The 21,920-nt window shown below is 45.9% G+C and overlaps 1 protein-coding gene across 1 annotated transcript in view; it reads left to right on the forward strand.

The window, feature by feature from the left end:
- Positions 1–14,411, forward strand: part of LOC311248252 (BMP/retinoic acid-inducible neural-specific protein 3-like) — a gene marked incomplete at both ends in the record, with an annotated part of 110,362 nt that extends 95,951 nt beyond the window's left edge. The window contains 2 exon segments of the mRNA XM_084339170.1: positions 13,091–13,833; positions 13,999–14,411. Coding sequence (XP_084195296.1) covers positions 13,091–13,833; positions 13,999–14,411 — 1,156 coding nt within the window.
- Positions 14,412–21,920: the final 7,509 nt, after the last annotated feature.

Here is a 21,920-nt window from a genome sequence, read left to right on the forward strand (position 1 = left end):
CTGTATCTGAACCAATGACAAAGAGATCTGGGGCCCTTTATAAAGGCCAACTGGCCAGCTCACAGAGAGATTTTGAAGTTTTTACCAGTGTGTGACTTGGAAGACAAGATGCAGGCACAAGCCGAGATCAAGAGATGACATGTTTTGTTTTATATAATCTTTTAAACTGTAATGGATATTTTTTATATAGTCTTTTTCTGTAACTTCATTGAAATAAAAATGACTTTTTATAATCCATTGAGTTCTTGGACTGATCCCTGCCAGCAATGCCAGAAAATACCAGCCGCGCCCTGATTTCCTCTGAAGGTGACTATTTGTACTGGCAACATACTACAGATTGAATCACTTGACTGGTTAATGCTTTTCAGCTAAGAGATATAAATATATATGTGTATATGATATGTACTGATAAGAAATACTATACATGGAGATGGATGTTGTTTGCGGGTTCCGGTGTCTCTGTGTCCAGACTGACTCTGTCTTATGTGGGATCTCGACCGTCTGAATCACTGCAGGGTCAGACGGTCGGTTCCGTTGACGGAGGAGGAGGAGGAGGAGGACAGGAGGGGCCGGGGAGTGCAAACAATGATTACGTGTTAGTACAGTGGTAATACTTATTAAAAAAGTAGTAATACAACCAAGCTTTCAAATGAGCAGTATTACAAGCCCTTTCGTAAAATGATGATAATGATGATGATGATAATAATAATATTATTTTTATTACAGGCGATAATGGTTCTCCTAGACATACATTCGGTTTATTTCAAACAAGAAGAGATTAACAAATCTTCATGATTACATTTCATATCAACTGGATATCACAAGACCAGTGACTTGAAGTAATCTAGACAGAAATAGTAAATTGACTCGAGAACTTGGCGAGTTTAGCACCTCGCCGGGGGATATCGAGCGGCCGCAGGTTTATATCTCGAGTAGGTGATTGAGATATATAGAGGCGACCTGTAGCTTTCAACATGGCGTCCCTGGTTAGGGCTGAGATCGGTAAGATAACAGCCAAAATAAAATAAACTAGAAATATTGAAAAAAAAAAAAAAACGGAGAACCGAGTTTTAGAATACACCAGTCAAAGGATATTGATCTGTAGGGCCCTCGATGGAGAGCAGTGGCAAATTAAAGGCATCTGCATAGTGGGGGCATTGCTGGTGGAGCGGTTGAGCCCGCAAAATTGGATTAAAGAAAAAAAAAAAGGGTAAAGAAAACCCTCTCTCTAAAATGTCTGGCAGTTTAGAGAGACAGAAGCGCAGTCAAAACGACCGTTCACAGAAAGGCGAGCTGGATGGCTACCTAGCCCAAAGATACCGTATGTGAGTATGGGAGACTGGATGTGAAGCGAAGTCAAAATGACCGTTCACAGAAAGGCGAAGCTAACTAGCACTACATCGGCTAACAAGCCAGTGCTAACACCCATGAGCTGGCTTTAGCCAGACGGAAGACCCATGAGCTAGCCAGACGGTGCGACCCATGAGCTGGCTAGACGGAAGACCCAGGAGCTGGCCGTAGCCAGACGGAAGCTAACTAGCACTACATCGGCTAACAAGCCAGTGCTAACACCCATGAGCTGGCTTTAGCCAGACGGAAGACCCATGAGCTAGCCAGACGGTGCGACCCATGAGCTGGCTAGACGGAAGACCCAGGAGCTGGCCGTAGCCAGACGGAAGCTAACTAGCACTACATCGGCTAACAAGCCAGTGCTAACACCCATGAGCTGGCTTTAGCCAGACGGAAGACCCATGAGCTAGCCGTAGCTAGACGGAAGCTAACTAGCACTACATCGGCTAACAAGCCAGTGCTAACACCCAGGAGCTAGCACAAGAGAAGCTAGCTCAGGAGGAGCTAGCACGAGAGAAGCTAGCTCAAGAGGAGCCAGCACGAGAGAAGCTAGCTCAGGAGGAGCTAGCACGAGAGAAGCCAGCTCAGGAGGAGCTGGCACGCCAGAAGCTAGCTCAGGAGGAGCTAGCACAAGAGAAGCTAGCTCAAGAGGAGCTAGCACGAGAGAAGCTAGCTCAAGAGGAGCTAGCACGAGAGAAGCTAGCTCAGGAGGAGCTAGCACGAGAGAAGCCAGCTCAGGAGGAGCTGGCATGCCAGAAGCTAGCTCAGGAGGAGCTAGCACAAGAGAAGCTAGCTCAGGAGGAGCTAGCACGAGAGAAGCTAGCTCAGGAGGAGCTAGCACGAGAGAAGCTAGCTCAAGAGGAGCCAGCACGAGAGAAGCTAGCTCAGGAGGAGCTGGCACGAGAGAAGCCAGCTCAGGAGGAGCTGGCACGCCAGAAGCTAGCTCAGGAGGAGCTAGCACAAGAGAAGCTAGCTCAGGAGGAGCTAGCACGACAGAAGCTAGCTCAGGAGGAGCTAGCACAAGAGAAGCTAGCTCAAGAGGAGCTAGCACGAGAGAAGCTAGCTCAAGAGGAGCTAGCACGAGAGAAGCTAGCTCAGGAGGAGCTAGCACGAGAGAAGCCAGCTCAGGAGGAGCTGGCACGCCAGAAGCTAGCTCAGGAGGAGCTAGCACAAGAGAAGCTAGCTCAGGAGGAGCTAGCACGAGAGAAGCTAGCTCAGGAGGAGCTAGCACGAGAGAAGCTAGCTCAAGAGGAGCCAGCACGAGAGAAGCTAGCTCAGGAGGAGCTGGCACGAGAGAAGCCAGCTCAGGAGGAGCTGGCACGCCAGAAGCTAGCTCAGGAGGAGCTAGCACAAGAGAAGCTAGCTCAGGAGGAGCTAGCACGAGAGAAGCTAGCTCAAGAGGAGCTAGCACGAGAGAAGCTAGCTCAGGAGGAGCTAGCACGAGAGAAGCTAGCTCAGGAGGAGCTAGCACGAGAGAAGCTAGCTCAAGAGGAGCTAGCACGAGAGAAGCTAGCTCAGGAGGAGCTAGCACGAGAGAAGCTAGCTCAAGAGGAGCTAGCACGAGAGAAGCTAGCTCAGGAGGAGCCAGCACGAGAGAAGCCAGCTCAGGAGGAGCTGGCACGCCAGAAGCCAGCTCAAGAGGAGCCAGCACGAGAGAAGCTAGCTCAGGAGGAGCTAGCACGAGAGAAGCCAGCTCAGGAGGAGCTGGCACGCCAGAAGCTAGCTCAGGAGGAGCTAGCACAAGAGAAGCTAGCTCAGGAGGAGCTAGCCCAGGAGATGCTAGCTCAGGAGGAGCTGGCACGCCAGAAGCTAGCTCAGGAGAAGCTAGCACAAGAGAAGCTAGCTCAGGAGGAGCTAGCACAAGAGAAGCTAGCTCAGGAGGAGCTAGCCCAGGAGATGCTAGCTCAGGAGGAGCTGGCACGCCAGAAGCTAGCTCAAGAGGAGCTAGCACAAGAGAAGCTAGCTCAGGAGGAGCTAGCCCAGGAGATGCTAGCTCAGGAGGAGCTGGCACGCCCAACGCTAGCTCAGGAGGAGCTAGCCCAGGAGATGCTAGCTCAGGAGGAGCTGGCACGCCAGAAGCCAGCTCAGGAGAAGCTAGCACAAGAGAAGCTAGCTCAGGAGGAGCTAGCCCAGGAGATGCTAGCTCAGGAAAAGTTGGCACGGGTAGCTCAGAAGAAACTGGCGCAGCAGATGCTAGCTCATGAGAAGCTGGCGCAGCAGATGCTCGCTCAGGAGATACAAGCACACGAGACGCTAGCTCGCATGTTGAGACATCTCAAAGGACTAGAGATCCCCGAAAGGGCCTCAATGGACCAACTGATGGAAAGAGAAGTAAGGACCCCCGGTCAAGATCCAGGGTATAAGATGGTGGAGAAACTAATCCCACAGGTGCGAGGCGGGAGCATGTCTCTCAATGATGCAGCAGGATCAGTCATGAATGGAACACCTATGCAAGGATCATGCTCACTGCTTGAAAAGCTATTCAGAGGAGTCCCAGGGGGTAACCCACTGGCAGCCCGATGCGCAGCATGGTCACAAGACCAGTTACGTATCGAATGTATGCTGTATGACCAAGTTAAAATGCTATCTGACAAAAGGGGGGCCTCCCAGGAGTTCCCCCCGAAAACAACCAAGGACAGAACAGGGAAAAAGAAGTACCAATACCTACCTGCAGACGAGTGGGCCGCACTAACCCCAGAACAGCAAGCAGAGGTGAGGACAACAAGGGAGGAATTCAAAGCCCGGAAGGAGAATCAATAGTATCCTTACCCTCTGGGGCCCTGACACAAGTGACTCAAGCAAGTGCAAACTGCACTTGACATACAGCTCATCTGTCAAGAGGAATAATATAAAGTGTTATTGTCATTTAGGAAGAAACATGACATAGAATACTACAAAAGTTTTGTATATATTCTAAGTATAATAGATAAAGATTCTCCGTCCTTGCTCTAAACCCAGAGTGAAGTAAAGTGAATTTGTAATCTATTTCATTCGGAAGGGATTTCCTGACAGCAACCATTTGGTGGGTTAGCACCCTACCAGCCATATCAGCTGCATGAGATGTACACTCACCAGCACCTATGGGTAAAAAATTGAGACTCTGCAAACTCTCATCAAGCTCAGCACCTTGACGCGGGGGGACAGAGCGAGCATCAGGGTCTCTGTATCCGACGGGCCTATCAGATTTGTGGGGACTTGGAAGCCTCAGCATACAGGACGCTGTGGTGCTTGGGCGGCCAAGTCACTGGTTTATGGGTCTGTCAAAACGGATTGGAGGTTCCGGGGCTAAGAACATAAGTTCAAGTGAGTTGGGCTTTATACTATTTAAATAGGTATCAAAAACCGAAAGAATATGAACCGAAATGACTGCTGTCGGGTGCCTCTGGAGTAGAATTAATTACAGATTTGAAAAAAACCAAACGTAGAAGGTTCTACTCAAAGAAAGAATCACACTTAAAGTATATTTCTGTGATAGCAGTAAAAGTTTACTCACGACTAAAAAGTTACGTAATGTTTTCTTACAGTCAAAAAACGTAGAAGGTTCTACTCAAAGAAAGAATCACACTTAAAGTATATTTCTGTGATAGCAGTAAAAGTTTACTCACGACTAAAAAGTTACGTAATGTTTTCTTACAGTCAAAAAACGTAGAAGGTTCTACTCAAAGAAAGAATCACACTTAAAGTATATTTCTGTGATAGCAGTAAAAGTTTACTCACGACTAAAAAGTTACGTAATGTTTTCTTACAGTCAAAAAACGTAGAAGGTTCTACTCAAAGAAAGAATCACACTTAAAGTATATTTCTGTGATAGCAGTAAAAGTTTACTCACGACTAAAAAGTTACGTAATGTTTTCTTACAGTCAAAAAACGTAGAAGGTTCTACTCAAAGAAAGAATCACACTTAAAGTATATTTCTGTGATAGCAGTAAAAGTTTACACACGACTAAAAAGTTACGTAATGTTTTCTTACAGTCAAAAAACGTAGAAGGTTCTACTCAAAGAAAGAATCACACTTAAAGTATATTTCTGTGATAGCAGTAAAAGTTTACTCACGACTAAAAAGTAACGTAATTACAGTCGAAACCTAAGTAGAAAAAATAGGTACCAGGTCACCTCAACCAGAAGTAACCTAATGTTTACTTAAAATCAGAATAAGTCCTGCTACTGGGACGGAAATGGAACCGGCGTAATAATACAGGCTGGTGTTATCAGCAGGAGCTGAGTCTATAAGAGGCTACATAGCCTGAATCTACAAGCTGGCTAACTAGCCGGAGCTAATACCAGACATAAACAGTAACTAACTACCCAGTCTGGACCGAGACAAGCACAACACAGGGTAGACCCCCTGTGCAAGAAGGAAGTGGACGGAAACAACAGTCCGAAGGATCTGTGAACAATGTGCGCTGGTAAAGGTGCGCTGGTAAAGGGACAAAACCTGAATCAGTGCCACACTCCTAGACGGGGGGCGGTCCCCCGGAATCAGCGAACGACGCAGCGGATGGCAAGAAGGAATATACTGACTCAGGTCAGAAATCGGAACTGGAGGAAGACCGGGATAGGTCAAGCTCCAGAGCATCCTCAAGGTCCTCATCTAGACCTCCTAGACCTCCCAGACCTCCCAGACCTCCTAGACCTCCCAGACCTCCCAGACCTCCTAGACCTCCTAGACCGGACAGAGAGACATTGGCCTGGACCCAGGTTACAGGGCGACGAGAGCCCTGAATGGACCTGAAAGAGAGAAAAGAGATGAGTCCTCTGTGGACTGTATCTGTGATGTCCTGCGAGGCCTACGGACAGGGTCACGCGACCAGGCCAACCACACTTCAATGGAGGACTGCTGCTACAATTCTCGGGGACCCGTGGGGGTCGCCCGAGAAGTGACAAATCAACCTACCTCAAACTATGGGAGAGATCCAAGAGGTCAGAGGGGGCGACCCCAAGATGACTAAGTGGACCAAGATGACCAAGATGACGAAGACGACAACAACCTGGGTGCATCGGCCGGGAACAACAGATGCAAGTCTTCCCGCCGGATACCAAGCAACAACGTGACCCCTATCCTGTCGAGCCGTCCAGCCAGGGAACAACAGATGCAAGTCTTCCCGCCGGCTACCAGGGTAGCAAGGTACCAAGATGGCAGAGGGGGTGTGGAGAGTCACAGCCACGTGACCCCACAATCGCCATCTCGTCCCCCAGTACAGACGCTATTAAGACAATGGAAAATGACCGACCAGGATGACAGAGGGGGTGTAAAGTGTCACAGCCAACTAAGTGACACTGAGGGTGACATCCTGATCTTATATATGATTGGAGCCATGTATATGACCTATATATTCTTTATACACTTTAAAACTAAACTCTGGTTGGAAGACCGTGATTGTGTGAATCTAACCTATTTTTCACATGTAATAATGATGGAAACATATATACTGTAGGTATAAAGGTATAGATATGTATAATGCTATATTGATTATGTGCTTTATCGGCAAATCATATGTTTCTGCTTAAAAATGAATTGCCTGGTCTGCATAGAGGTGTCTGTAAGAGCAAGCCTGCAGCAGGGAGTTAACCATAAAGAATGTGACCCTGAGAGGCAGCAGGAGAGGCCGCAGAAGAGGAGGGAGAGGAGAGCGGACTATAATGACTATAATGTAATGTAAACTAATGTAATATAGTACACCGAGTACTGTATTGTACCAGTAACCTATTGTACCTGTATATATCTGTATATGTATGTGTTGGGCTATGTAAGATATATTACGGCAGTCTGCCTCGTCCTCGTCTCAGAACGAAAGAGGCCCATGGAAGAAGGAGGAAAGTAAGGAAGTTAACCCTTACAGTAAGGAAGCAGAACAGACATGCATTCATGTTCAAATGAGGTAATGGGGTTTTTCCCAGTAGATGTAATGACTAGAAAGGGAGGGACACTTGCTGTGCACGTAAAGTGGAACGATTGGATGTGTATGGTGCGTTGACTGGCTAGCAAAATTGCATCACTGTATCTGAACCAATGACAAAGAGATCTGGGGCCCTTTATAAAGGCCAACTGGCCAGCTCACAGAGAGATTTTGAAGTTTTTACCAGTGTGTGACTTGGAAGACAAGATGCAGGCACAAGCCGAGATCAAGAGATGACATGTTTTGTTTTATATAATCTTTTAAACTGTAATGGATATTTTTTATATAGTCTTTTTCTGTAACTTCATTGAAATAAAAATGACTTTTTATAATCCATTGAGTTCTTGGACTGATCCCTGCCAGCAATGCCAGAAAATACCAGCCGCGCCCTGATTTCCTCTGAAGGTGACTATTTGTACTGGCAACATACTACAGATTGAATCACTTGACTGGTTAATGCTTTTCAGCTAAGAGATATAAATATATATGTGTATATGATATGTACTGATAAGAAATACTATACATGGAGATGGATGTTGTTTGCGGGTTCCGGTGTCTCTGTGTCCAGACTGACTCTGTCTTATGTGGGATCTCGACCGTCTGAATCACTGCAGGGTCAGACGGTCGGTTCCGTTGACGGAGGAGGAGGAGGAGGAGGACAGGAGGGGCCGGGGAGTGCAAACAATGATTACGTGTTAGTACAGTGGTAATACTTATTAAAAAAGTAGTAATACAACCAAGCTTTCAAATGAGCAGTATTACAAGCCCTTTCGTAAAATGATGATAATGATGATGATGATAATAATAATATTATTTTTATTACAGGCGATAATGGTTCTCCTAGACATACATTCGGTTTATTTCAAACAAGAAGAGATTAACAACTCTTCATGATTACATTTCATATCAACTGGATATCACAAGACCAGTGACTTGAAGTAATCTAGACAGAAATAGTAAATTGACTCGAGAACTTGGCGAGTTTCAGGTTTCAGGTTTTTATTTAGACTCCACAACATAAACAGATCATTAATCCAGCTTACATTGCTGTCAAGGATAGTAACGTAAAAGCCTCTTGACTTATTTCCATCGTTGTCCTTGGGTGTCAAGGATGCTAGAAACACACAACTCATTACAGAATTAATCACAATTATTATCTTTGCATAATAATAATGGCACAACCCTAAATTAATACAAAACAAAGCACATTTGTTGATACAATGTTCATTTATGTCGAAAGTCAGTGAGCTTCAGCACCTCGCCGGGGGATATCGAGCGGCCGCAGGTTTATATCTCGAGTAGGTGATTGAGATATATAGAGGCGACCTGTAGCTTTCAACAGTTCCTCAGCTGATAGAGTTGTGCCCTTCCTGATGACTTGTCGTACAGAACATGTAAGTCGCTTTGGATAAAAGCGTTCAGCTAAATGACTAAATGTAAATGTAGTGTGGTAGTGAAAGGGTTAAAAAAACTCTTCAGTGATTGTGAATTAGGTCAATGTTTTGGAAAATGTTTCATTTCTTTCCCCCACAGCCCATGTTGTATGACTAGAAGACACGCTAGTGCTTTTACTGTGAAAGCCTGTAATAAATCAGCAATGCTGCTGCTAAACACCTTCTCACTATTCTCCCTCTAGTGCTTTTACTGTGAAAGCATGGCTATACTGCACTACATGTAATGCTGCTGCTAAACACCTCCTCACTATTCTCCCTTTAGTGCTTTTACTGTGAAAGCCTGGCTATACTGCACTACATGTAATGCTTCTGCTAAACACCTTCTCACTATTCTCCCTCTAGTGCTTTTACTGTGAAAGCCTGGCTATACTGCACTACATGTAATGCTTCTGCTAAACACCTTCTCACTATTCACACTCTAGTGCTTTTACTGTGAAAGCCTGGCTATACTGCACTACATGTAATGCTTCTGCTAAACACCTTCTCACTATTCACACTCTAGTGCTTTTACTGTGAAAGCCTGGCTATACTGCACTACATGTAATGCTTCTGCTAAACACCTCCTCACTATTCTCCCTCTAGTGCTTTTACTGTGAAAGCCTGGCTATACTGCACTACATGTAATGCTGCTGCTAAACACCTTCTCACTATTCTCCCTCTAGTGCTTTTACTGTGAAAGCCTGGCTATTAGGGATGGGCGTGAGTAATCGACTCGTAGCTATGAGAAAAATGTATCTTAAATTATTAATAATTTTTATGATTTCTTTTTTATTTCTTTTTTTATTAAAATATATATATTTTTTACATATTTGTTTCACATGTATGTGTAAGATTATAACTGTTTGTTGGTTTCCTTAAACATATACGTGAATGAACAAAATTAAGAAAAAAAAAATATATATATATATATATTTCTTTTAAATCCCTTTTCGAGTAATACACGATCACTCGAGTATAACATGCGATCAATCGATCTGGATTTTTCTTAAAAATGCCCATCCCTACTGGCTATACTGCACTACATGTAATGCTGCTGCTGAAACCCTCCTCACTATTCTCCCTCCGTACTCCCTGTGTGTTTCTCCGGCTCCGTCCGTGGCAGCAGATCGTATCGCCTCCCGCTGCTCTCCACCATCACAGCTGCTCCAGCGCAGCCTACCTGGACTCAATTATTCCCCTAGCCTATCGGAGGCCAGCGTTATCATAACTTCACTCTGATTTATGCTCCTCCACAGAACACTCAGTTTTGATGGCCATTCCTGGCAAGGAAATTAACTAAATGACACAATCCATCACTTTCTGCAGTCAGACGCAAAGCCCTGCCCCCCCAGCCCACAGTCCAATTACACTTCTTTATCACACCCCCTTCTGGCCATAAGTCCAATTACACTTCTTTATCACCCCCCCCCCCCCCCCCCCCCCCCCCCCTTCTGGCCATAACAGGGGTTTTTGATGGCGCTTAGGAATTATTAGATAAGATCATTCTGTCACAATATGGAGAGCTAATATATTATTTTCAGTGTTTATTTGTTCTGCAACTGTGTCCTTACCGCAATGTTAATGTGCCAGTATTTGTGTGTGTGTGTGTGTGCGTGTGTGCGTGTGCGTGTGTGTGTGTGTGTGTGTGTGTGTGTGTGTGTGTGTGTGTGTGTGCGTGTGCGTGCGTGTGTGTGTGCGTGTGTGTCTCATTCACCCATCTGCGCACTCGAGGGGAATTTGCTCGATTAAAATGTTCATTTTGATCTGATTTGGCTTCTGTGGCAACAGCTGAGCCTGTGGGCTTTGTGGAAATAGAAAAGTTATTTGGCTGTGCTCAAAACGACAGACTGTTTGGAGTCTGTCATTTTTCATTCTGTTACTCCTAGTTGACATGAATATTCATGTCTGAAGTAAGCACTCCCTTTCAGGCTGAGTGAGAGTGTAGGAAAATTGAAAAATGAACCCACATTTCCTTTAATACAAATATTATTATACCGAAAGGGCCATATGGGTTTGTCTGGATGCATGTCTGTATCTCTGTCTGTCCGCACAAAATCCAACCGACCACATCTCACACCGCTGTGTGTACAGTTCAGTTCATGTCAATCATACTTCCACCACACATACAAGGTCAACCCAGGGCCATCACTAGCCATCTGGTTAAGGGTTAAAGCACCACACAACCACCCCTGTGTGCTTTGCTGCTATACTAAGTAGTAAAGATTCAATAGAAAGCCACGCTATAAAATTGACGATGAATTGATACACGTTTGTGAATGTGCATGCTTGTGTTGTTACAGAATTAGCAGCTACAGTAGCATCCAACAAAAGCTATAATGCCCATCTCTCTACTACTAGGCTAGGCTAAAGCCAACGTTTCCCCCCCAGCCCATATATATTTGCTACAAACGGTGAGTGAATAGTGTGCCGTCCATGGCTCTGAAATGACAGCATTGAAACAACGGTGTTGAGTTAATTTCAGACGTGTGGTAGGTCATCGTTAACGTTCACGTTAGCGACTTACGTTAGCCAAGCTAACGCTATCAACACTATGTTAGCGATGTACATTATCAGCGCAAGTTACGTCAGCAACATTATGCAACGCTTCAGTTCACTTTATGCAAGAATGTTTTACATCTAAGACACTGTCGGGCGAATTCACAAAGAATGGATTGTGGGCTAATAGCACCCTTAACTGATACCTGGGAGCGCTGTTGGCTCACGGAGCAGCTGAGTGCAGTTTGCCCCTGATGGTAAAATAGTATGAATACTGCCCATGCAACAGTATGCATGTCCTAGCAATGGCAGACAGAAAACAGAAGCTTCAATTCTCTGATCGCAAATTGGAAGTCCTGATGAATCAATAATAATAATAATAATAATAATAATAATAATAATAATAATAATAATAATAATAATAATAATAATAATAATAATAATAATAATAATAATAATAATAATAATAATAATAATAATAATAATAATAATAATAATAATAATAATAATAATAATAATAATAATAATAATAATAATAATAATAATAATAATAATAATAATAATAATAATAATAATAATAATAATAATAATAAGCGCTTTACAATGTAGGGTGGAAATTGCCTCAGGAGGCAGGAGACTTATTTTGCAAAAACTCAGTTTTCGTTAACCACTAATAAGCTACAAAACCAAACTGTCTATCAGATCAAAACACAATCTAGGGATATATAGGAATAATAGAATAATAATAATAGAATTTGCCCACCCAGATGGTACCAAATTGTTTGTCACGTCATCCCAATATAAATGTGTTTGAGCAGACCTGGTGTCCATGGCGCTGGATCTTTCAGCCAAAGTTAGGCACTGTGAAGGGTTAAAATAATTTCAGATTTAGGAATATATTTAGAGTGAGAAATGTTGTATTTAATGTTTAGTTAAGAGAATGGAACCTGCATTATCATATACTCCAGAATAAACGTTTCATTGACGAAACGTTATAAATGAAAAGTTTATTCTGGAGCATATGACCATGAGAGTAACAAATTGTAAAGCGCTTTGGATAAAAAAACAAAAAAATATATAAAAAACAAAAGCAGCGATTTATGAGTGTGCAGGTTCTATTGTCTTTATTGTGATGATCACCTGACCCACCGGATCACCTAACCCACCGGGTCACCGGAGACGCTCTAACCCTAACCCTAACCCTGACCCACCGGGTCACCGGAGACGCTCTAACCCTAACCCTAACCCTGACCCACCGGGTCACCGGAGACGCTCTAACCCTAACCCTAACCCTGACCCACCGGGTCACCGGAGACGCTCTAACCCTAACCCTAACCCTGACCCACCGGCTCACCGGAGACGCTCTAACCCTAACCCTGACCCACCGGGTCACCGGAGACGCTCTAACCCTAACCCTGACCCACCGGGTCACCGGAGACGCCGGCCACTAATGCGCTTAGTTGCCACCAATTCTCTGAAGACGTAAAATAGCGTCACTTTACCTGCGAGTGGCAATTAGCGCCGACATTTGTCAATTGGATCGCAATGAGGCAAATTTGCATAGAACGGGGCAAAATCTTTCGCCCATATTACCTCATTTAAATATATAAATAGCACCGAGACACAATGATGATGGCAACACAGTTGCACGGTATGTCCCCCGTTGCGCAGGCTTTGTGAATAGCAAGGTTTGTTTTGGGGCTATTTGCACAGGCATTGTGTCCGAAAAAGCTGCGCCATCCCGTTGTGAATTTGTGTGTCCCAGCTACACATCTCACACGCTGTTATTACACTTTATATCTTGTTTTTTGGAAAATGCACGTTTGTATTGATGTGTTCTAACAAAGAATAATGCTTGTCTAAATAGAATCTCTGTTTTTAAGTGACTCACAGAAGTGTTGTTTGCGTCCCCAGGCCTCTGCGCTACTGGCTGAGCCTCGCCCTGTCCCTGCTGTACTGCAGCCAGAACCACCAGCGGGGCGTGTACAGCCAGGAGACGCGGAGCTGCTCCTGCCCCTACCACCGGCCCCCCTGCCAGGGCCTCGTGCCCTGCTCCGTGGGGGGCGGACCCCGCTGCGCCTCCTGCTCCGCGGAGAACCGGACACGCTGCTCCAACTGCAATTCCGGCTTCGCCCCGGCCCAGGGGACCTGCCGGCCCGCGGTGCCGGACCCCACGGACCCCTACCTGGGCCTGGAGAGCGACCGCGACCTGCAGGACCTGGAGCTGCGCTACCTGCTCCGGCGGCGCGACCCGCGCATCACGCTGCACGCCGTGTTCGTCAGCAACGATGTCAACCTGGACACCTGGTTCGACCCGTCCTGGAGGAAGAGGATGCTGCTCACGCTGAAGAGCAACCGGGTCAAGTCCAACCGCGTCCACGTGCTGCTCGGCGTGGCTCTCCAGGTGTGCTGGACCAAGAACAGCACGCTGGAGCCGGCGCTGTCCGTGTTCGTGAACCCCTTCGGGGGCAGCCACTCGGAGAGCTGGACCATGCCCATAGGGCAGCATGCGTACCCCGACTGGGAGAGGACCAGGCTGGACGTCCCCTCGGACTGCTACAACTGGACGCTGACTCTCGGGAACAGGTGGAAGAGCTTTTTTGAGACCGTTCATTTCTACCTGCGGAGCCGCGTCAGGGAGCCTGGGGGGGGAGCAGCGCCTGGGGGGGGAGCAGCGCCTGGGGGGGGAGCAGCGCCTGGGGGAGCAGCGCCTGGGGGGGGAGCAGCGCCTGGGGGAGCAGCGCCTGGGGGGGGAGCAGCGCCTGGGGGAGCAGCGCCTGGGGGGGGAGCAGCGCCTGGGGGAGCAGCGCCTGGGGGAGCAGCGCCTGGGGGAAACAGGAGCGGTGCGGCGCTATACGAGCCTCCGGAGGGCGCCGAGCCTTCCAGTAACATGGGCTACATGAAGATCACCAGCATGCAGCTGTTGGGCTACAGCACGCACTTTGACCCCGGGGCGATCCAGGACCTGATTCTGCAGCTGGACTACCCGTACACGCAGGGGTCGCAGGACTCCGCCCTGCTGCAGCTGGTGGAGCTACGCCGCCGGGTCAACCGCCTCTCGCCTCCGGGGGCGCCACCGGTGGACCTGTTCGCCTGTCTGCTCAGGCACAGGCTCAAAGTGTCCGGCGCGGACGTGACTAGGATACTCGACGCCCTGCAAGCGTTCAGCGCCAGGTTCAGCGCCAGGCAGCCCAACTCAAACAGGGAATATGAGGCGACCAAACTCTGTGGCTAATGGGCGGCTGGGGCTTCCTTCCTCTGTCCCTACCCTGCCTGTCCCCCCTCCGCCGTTCACACCCGCTGTGACGGATGAGATGGGGAGGTGGAGAGACAGGGAGACATGCCCAGGATCAAACAACAGGAGGCTATAGGTACAGTATCAACGACAAGGATAGTTCTCTCCCTTTACATGGAAGGAGGAGGAGGCGTGGGCTGGTGCTTATGAAGAGTGCATCTGACCACAGGCTGTGGTGGACCGGCCCGCGGGCTCGCAGCATGACCGTGCATTGATATGTCGAGCTTGTAGCATCGCTGTGGCTTCATCAAGATTCACCAGACCGTTTTCTCCGGGGGTTAACGCCGGACGTCTGTATGTGAACAGGCTGGGGGAACGCAGGGTTGATTACGACAGTAGTTCTCAAGCTTTTTCATCACGTCACGGACCCGGAAATTAACAGCGTCCCTATTTCATAGGACTTTGTCCCAGAGAGACAGAAGATAGAAGATTATACCTAGATATGATTTAATAGCCTGCGGAACTTCCACAACTGCACAGATAACAGTGGAAACAGAAACATAGCACATCAGAATAGTCATTCGTATACACGGTCATACTTGGCTAACCTCTAATGAATGGAATATTTTTTACAAAACTAAACTATTAATCATTTCGGCACCGACCCCTGGAACCTCTTTGAGAACCGCTGGATTATGAAATGAGACGGCGAGATGTCACGTTAAAGAAAAAGTGCACCAGTAGTCATTTAAATGGTCCCAAGGTACTGCATGGTGCATATCACTCCATCGTGAAACAGCTAAGCACTCCTGTCTAAACGCTTCCTCTGGTGCTGCTGCTGATGCTGCACGCAGCGCCACCTTTAGCTGGTGATAAACCTGATGCTGCACGCAGCGCCACCTTTAGCTGGTGATAAACCTGATGCTGCATGCAGCGCCACCTTTAGCTGGTGATAAACCTGATGCTGCACGCAGCGCCACCTTTAGCTGGTGATAAACCTGATGCTGCACGCAGCGCCACCTTTAGCTGGTGATAAACCTGATGCTGCACGCAGCGCCACCTTTAGCTGGTGATAAACCTGATGCTGCATGCAGCGCCACCTTTAGCTGGTGATAAACCTGATGCTGCACGCAGCGCCACCTTTAGCTGGTGATAAACCTGATGCTGCACGCAGCGCCACCTTTAGCTGGTGATAAACCTGATGCTGCACGCAGCGCCACCTTTAGCTGGTGATAAACCTGATGCTGCACGCAGCGCCACCTTTAGCTGGTGATAAACCTGATGCTGCACGCAGCGCCACCTTTAGCTGGTGATAAACCTGATGCTGCACGCAGCGCCACCTTTAGCTGGTGATAAACCTGATGCTGCACGCAGCGCCACCTTTAGCTGGTGATAAACCCAAAGATATAATCACCCTGAGCTCAGTGATCTTACATTGGTTGCCTTTGAATTGATTTACTATTTTACGGGCCAATTTTAAGGCACAGCTGAGTGGGGTCCCTGATTACATGTTTTAACCCACTATAAGCCATGAGAAGGCACATCTTTTAACCCACTATAAGCCATGAGAAGGCACATCTTTTAACCCACTATAAGCCATGAGAAGGCACATCTTTTAACCCACTATAAGCCATGAGAAGGCACATCTTTTAACCCACTATAAGCCATGAGAAGGCACATCTTTTAACTCACTATAAGCCATGAGAAGGCACATCTTTTAACCCACTATAAGCCATGAGAAGGCACATCTTTTAACCCACTATAAGCCATGAGAAGGCCTAAAGTCCTTGGCCAGCGGTAGCTGCATTACTCAGAGAAAGTAACATAGTCCTTGTTACTCCTCACTCATTTGGATCATTACTCCCTGGGAGCAGTAATTTGTTACGTTAATTCTTATGTTACTTCCATTACATCCCCCCCAAAATTGCTTCCTTTCTTACCGTCAAAATGCGGTAACATACGGCCGGCCACTCTCTCTGCCAGTGCGTCTCTGTGTGAATGATCACGTGGTCAGGGTGGCGACACCTCGAGGGGCTTTTCAAACCAGTGGCACGGGCTGCTGCGATGACAGCGCCGCGCTGAGCCAGATGATTGTCTCCGGCGGACGTGGAGCGCAGAGCGCCGCACCTCGGGTGTGAAAGCTCAGTAACTGAAATAACAGCAGCTTTTTCTTCGCAGCAGTTTGGTGACGAGGCTACTTCAGGCTCAATCAAAAGCACAGCTGGCTTATTAAATTGATGAAGGACTATCTTTTTAAACAACTCACCGTCATGCTGCTGCAGGAGAGCAGGTGTTGTATCAAGAGATTTGAGATCGTATTTTTCGGAGGTTTCTCCTATACGATTAAACAGCGATGATGATTTACTCCGAAACTTTTATTCTACCAGTAGGATCGAGGATTCGACCTGCCTCCATGAAATACATATGGTGGCCTAAGTGAAGAAGAAGTATCGGCTCTGTTTTCATCCTTTTACATGCAGGAGACTTTTGACATTGAATGGCGCTGCCTTGAGCGCAGTTCCGATAGATTACCAATGATCTGTCATCTTTGGTCTTGATAAAATCAAAGTAATGGAGTAACAAGTTGTTATTTGATGGGGTAACAGTAATATTATTACCGAAATTGTGGTGGCAATTTGTTACACTACTCTACACTACTTTGTATTGGGGAAAAGGTCATAAAGGCGTTACTTAGTAATGCGTTACCACACAACACTGGCCAGGTCTTTGTTAAACTGAGCACTAAAGATGACAACCGGCCCAGGAAGCTTACCCTATAGCCAGATCAGTATCATCTTTTAAATCTGCGGTTCACAAAATGTAGTCTGTGGACTCTCAGGGTTCCAGGGTCTGAATCAAAAGGAGGAATATATATATGTAATTACAGTATAATTTAATTCATTAGAAGTTAGCATATTGTGTATGAATGTAAGATAGATTTGTATTATGTAGTAATAAAACTACATAAAAAAACCTACTTAAAAACTTTAAGATGGGGGATCCCTGGAACAAAATGACAATTTGGTATACATGCAGAAGCCTATTTATTATTTGAGGGTTCTTGGCTTGAAAAGAAAAACTTGGGAACAACTGTAAATCACTTCTATATCTACAGACGTGTTATTTCAATTGGTTTTTTTTCTTTACCATTTATTTGCCTTGTTTTCACCCAGCCTTTGTTAAGATTGTCAGTTGTTGTTTCCTGTTTGCTTTCCAGTAGTAGTAGTAGTAGTAGTAGTAGTAGTAGTAGTAGTAGTAGTAGTAGTAGTAGTAGTAGTAGTAGTAGTAGTAGTAGTAGTACTAGTAGTACTAGTAGTACTAGTAGTAGATGTAGTTGGAGGTGGGAGTAGTAAAAGATGCCACATGTCACTGGGTCTCATTCCCGAACATTTTTCAAAGAGTTATTCTGGAAGACTTATCTTGGAACAACTGAGACAGAATCAATGACAAGTTCACTCTGAGTCCCCAACGTGCTGGTAATATGTCTTAAGTGGCTGAAATGGTCGCACAAATGATATGATCTGATATCTGCTTGGAGAATGGCATTTTGTCTTAAACTCGAAACGCGCGTTCCTGTTCAGGTCATTTGCATACAAAACAGCGCTTCCAGAGCTCCTTATAAGGCAACTAGTGACGCAGCTGTGTAAAAATGGAATGGCGGAAGTGCTTTGTGAGTCTTGCGAGCCATCAAAACTAGATTAGATTAATGTATTGGCATCATATACAGCTCGTGGTACACCTGCCGCAGCGCGCACACACACACACGCGCGCGCAGTACTGTATATGAATGAATGAATGAAATATAATATATATAGCCTACGGCGGGCGTAATGAATGAACGCAGTATGGCTTATTATTCCACAATTAAGCCTATACTGTTCATTCGTAGGCGCACACAAGACTTGTTATGGAATATTAATGCAGTCTATTTCCACCGATTAGCTTTAGTTCTTATTTATTTATCCACTGTCATTTCAGTGTTGGTGAGGCTATATAGTGTATTTCAATATAAGTTTAATTGATTAATGATATATTCGAAGGAATGCAGGTTTATAGCTATATCAACCCCCTCCAATGTACAGTAAATGACCAAGTATGGTTTTGTCAATATTCCAATGTACAGTTTTGCTTGTACAGTGTAAGTCTATCCCCCACCCACCCCTCCTACCCAACCTCCTCCAACAGTTTCTACGTCAAATGTACTCTCTTTTCTGGACTCTTTTTGTATCACAAACAGTACTGTATTTGCAAATCTGGTATGTCATAAATGTATAGATGTAGCAGTACTGTCTATCTGTGTCGTGTGTGTCATATATGTTATGATGAATTGAAAATGGGGGACCCTGATGTAAACAAGACGAAAGTCTTTCTCTGGTCTGCATCCCCTTAACAATTGAGCTGTACTGTACTGTACCCATTCTGCAATCTGTTAATAAAGTTTTCAATCAATCAATCAATCAAACAAAGGTCTGTCCCATTGTATACCAATCAATGGGATACATTGCATGTTGACCTGCATTCTTTCAAATGTATATAATTAATCATTAAAACAGATGTGTAACAAATAAGAAATACAAATTCCACAGAAGGCATTACATAATTATAATTTTCAATAATTTCACAATAATTGTGTTTGAATATCTGAGTAATTAAAGTAATTATACATTTGTCCAAAATAGCTGGTTCAGATATGGTTAAGCAGCTGCCCTGTGATCAGATGAATCCATATTATTTATTTTTCCGACATCAAATGCGTAATTTCTTATTGTACAAATATTGTCATATTTATTTGAATTATGATTAAGTAATTAATTCCAATGAGTCCTGTAGCGTTGACATGAAGGAATCACTATGAGAACACACGTCTGTCAAGTTAATAACATTTTCAATTACTCAATCAATCATGAGTGTGCTCCTCAGCACCCTTAAATCTTCTCTCAGCCACGATCAAATCTGATCTGATCCCAGCCCTAACACCGGTTCCTGACAGGGAGCGAGCGAGCGAACTAGAGACGAAATCGCGCGCGACACTGTCCTGATATGAGGCGGCGCGTGTCCGAGTGTGTCTGTGTGTGTGTTACCTGGAAGCACACGTGGGGGGGGGGGCAAAGCAGCCTGCGATTCTTGACCAATAAAAAGTGTTTAGGGGCGGGACTCGGCCGCATAATCGCTCAACTAGAGACACAGCGAGCGAATAACTGAGGGGTGGACGACATCGCTGCTCAGTTCGCTGTCGCTCGCGGCAGATCAGGATAGTCTGATTGAAACGAATACATTTTAATCATTTTCGCAATCACGCTCGCTCGCGTCGCTCCCTGTCAGGAACCGGTGTAATATGTCTTAAATGGGCCAAAATCTGGCTAAGACGAAACTTTTGGTCGTAAATTTGTTTTCGGGAATGAGACCCACTGTCTGTATGCTGTATTGGACTGGTTCTGGTTGAATGGTAGAGCCATGTCAGGGTTAACCCTAACCCTAACCCTGTATTGGACTGGTTCTGGTTGAATGGTAGAGCCATGTCAGGGCCCGCTCCCAGTAAGAAAGGCTCACTCTCAAGGGTTAAACAGTGAGCATCTGTTCTATTTTATACTTTATAACAAGCCAATATTCTGCATCTGGGTCTGATTAAAAATTCTGATTAAAAATGTAGCTGTGTTATTGGAAGCGGTGCCTCGTCTCCCTGAGGTGTTTCTAACACACGAGGGGAAGACTGAGGGGTCTGTTAGTTCAGTTAGAGGTGTTTCTAACACGAGGGGAAGACTGAGGGTCTGTTAGTTCAGTTAGAGGTGTTTCTAACACGAGGGGAAGACTGAGGGTCTGTTAGTTCAGTTAGAGGTGTTTCTAACACGAGGGGAAGACTGAGGGGTCTGTTAGTTCAGTTAGAGGTGTTTCTAACACAAGGGGAAGACTGAGGGTCTGTTAGTTCAGTTAGAGGTGTTTCTAACACGAGGGGAAGACTGAGGGTCTGTTAGTTCAGTTAGAGGTGTTTCTAACACGAGGGGAAGACTGAGGGGTCTGTTAGTTCAGTTAGACGTGTTTCTAACACGAGAGGAAGACTGAGGGGTCTGTTAGTTCAGTTAGAGGTGTTTCTAACACGAGGGGAAGACTGAGGGTCTGTTAGTTCAGTTAGAGGTGTTTCTAACACGAGGGGAAGACTGAGGGTCTGTTAGTTCAGTTAGAGGTGTTTCTAACACGAGGGAAGACTGAGGGTCTGTTAGTTCAGTTAGAGGTGTTTCTAACACGAGGGGAAGACTGAGGGTCTGTTAGTTCAGTTAGAGGTGTTTCTAACACGAGGGGAAGACTGAGGGTCTGTTAGTTCAGTTAGAGGTGTTTCTAACACGAGGGGAAGACTGAGGGTCTGTTAGTTCAGTTAGAGGTGTTTCTAACACGAGGGGAAGACTGAGGGTCTGTTAGTTCAGTTAGAGGTGTTTCTAACACGAGGGGAAGACTGAGGGTCTGTTAGTTCAGTTAGAGGTGTTTCTAACACGAGGGAAGACTGAGGGTCTGTTAGTTCAGTTAGAGGTGTTTCTAACACGAGGGGAAGACTGAGGGTCTGTTAGTTCAGTTAGAGGTGTTTCTAACACGAGGGGAAGACTGAGGGGTCTGTTAGTTCAGTTAGAGGTGTTTCTAACACGAGGGGAAGACTGAGGGGTCTGTTAGTTCAGTTAGAGGTGTTTCTAACACGAGGGGAAGACTGAGGGGTCTGTTAGTTCAGTTAGAGGTGTTTCTAACACGAGGGGAAGACTGAGGGTCTGTTAGTTCAGTTAGAGGTGTTTCTAACACGAGGGGAAGACTGAGGGTCTGTTAGTTCAGTTAGAGGTGTTTCTAACACGAGGGGAAGACTGAGGGTCTGTTAGTTCAGTTAGAGGTGTTTCTAACACGAGGGGAAGACTGAGGGGTCTGTTAGTTCAGTTAGAGGTGTTTCTAACACGAGGGGAAGACTGAGGGTCTGTTAGTTCAGTTAGAGGTGTTTCTAACACGAGGGGAAGACTGAGGGGTCTGTTAGTTCAGTTAGAGGTGTTTCTAACACGAGGGGAAGACTGAGGGTCTGTTAGTTCAGTTAGAGGTGTTTCTAACACGAGGGGAAGACTGAGGGTCTGTTAGTTCAGTTAGAGGTGTTTCTAACACGAGGGGAAGACTGAGGGGTCTGTTAGTTCAGTTAGAGGTGTTTCTAACACGAGGGGGAAGACTGAGGGGTCTGTTAGTTCAGTTAGAGGTGTTTCTAACACGAGGGGAAGACTGAGGGTCTGTTAGTTCAGTTAGAGGTGTTTCTAACACGAGGGGAAGACTGAGGGGTCTGTTAGTTCAGTTAGAGGTGTTTCTAACACGAGGGGAAGACTGAGGGTCTGTTAGTTCAGTTAGAGGTGTTTCTAACACGAGGGGAAGACTGAGGGTCTGTTAGTTCAGTTAGAGGTGTTTCTAACACGAGGGGAAGACTGAGGGGTCTGTTAGTTCAGTTAGAGGTGTTTCTAACACAAGGGGAAGACTGAGGGGTCTGTTAGTTCAGTT

This window comes from Notolepis coatsorum, assembly GCF_963971535.1.
Source record: "Notolepis coatsorum genome assembly, contig: SCAFFOLD_457, whole genome shotgun sequence".
NCBI classification, from domain to species: domain Eukaryota; kingdom Metazoa; phylum Chordata; class Actinopteri; order Aulopiformes; family Paralepididae; genus Notolepis; species Notolepis coatsorum.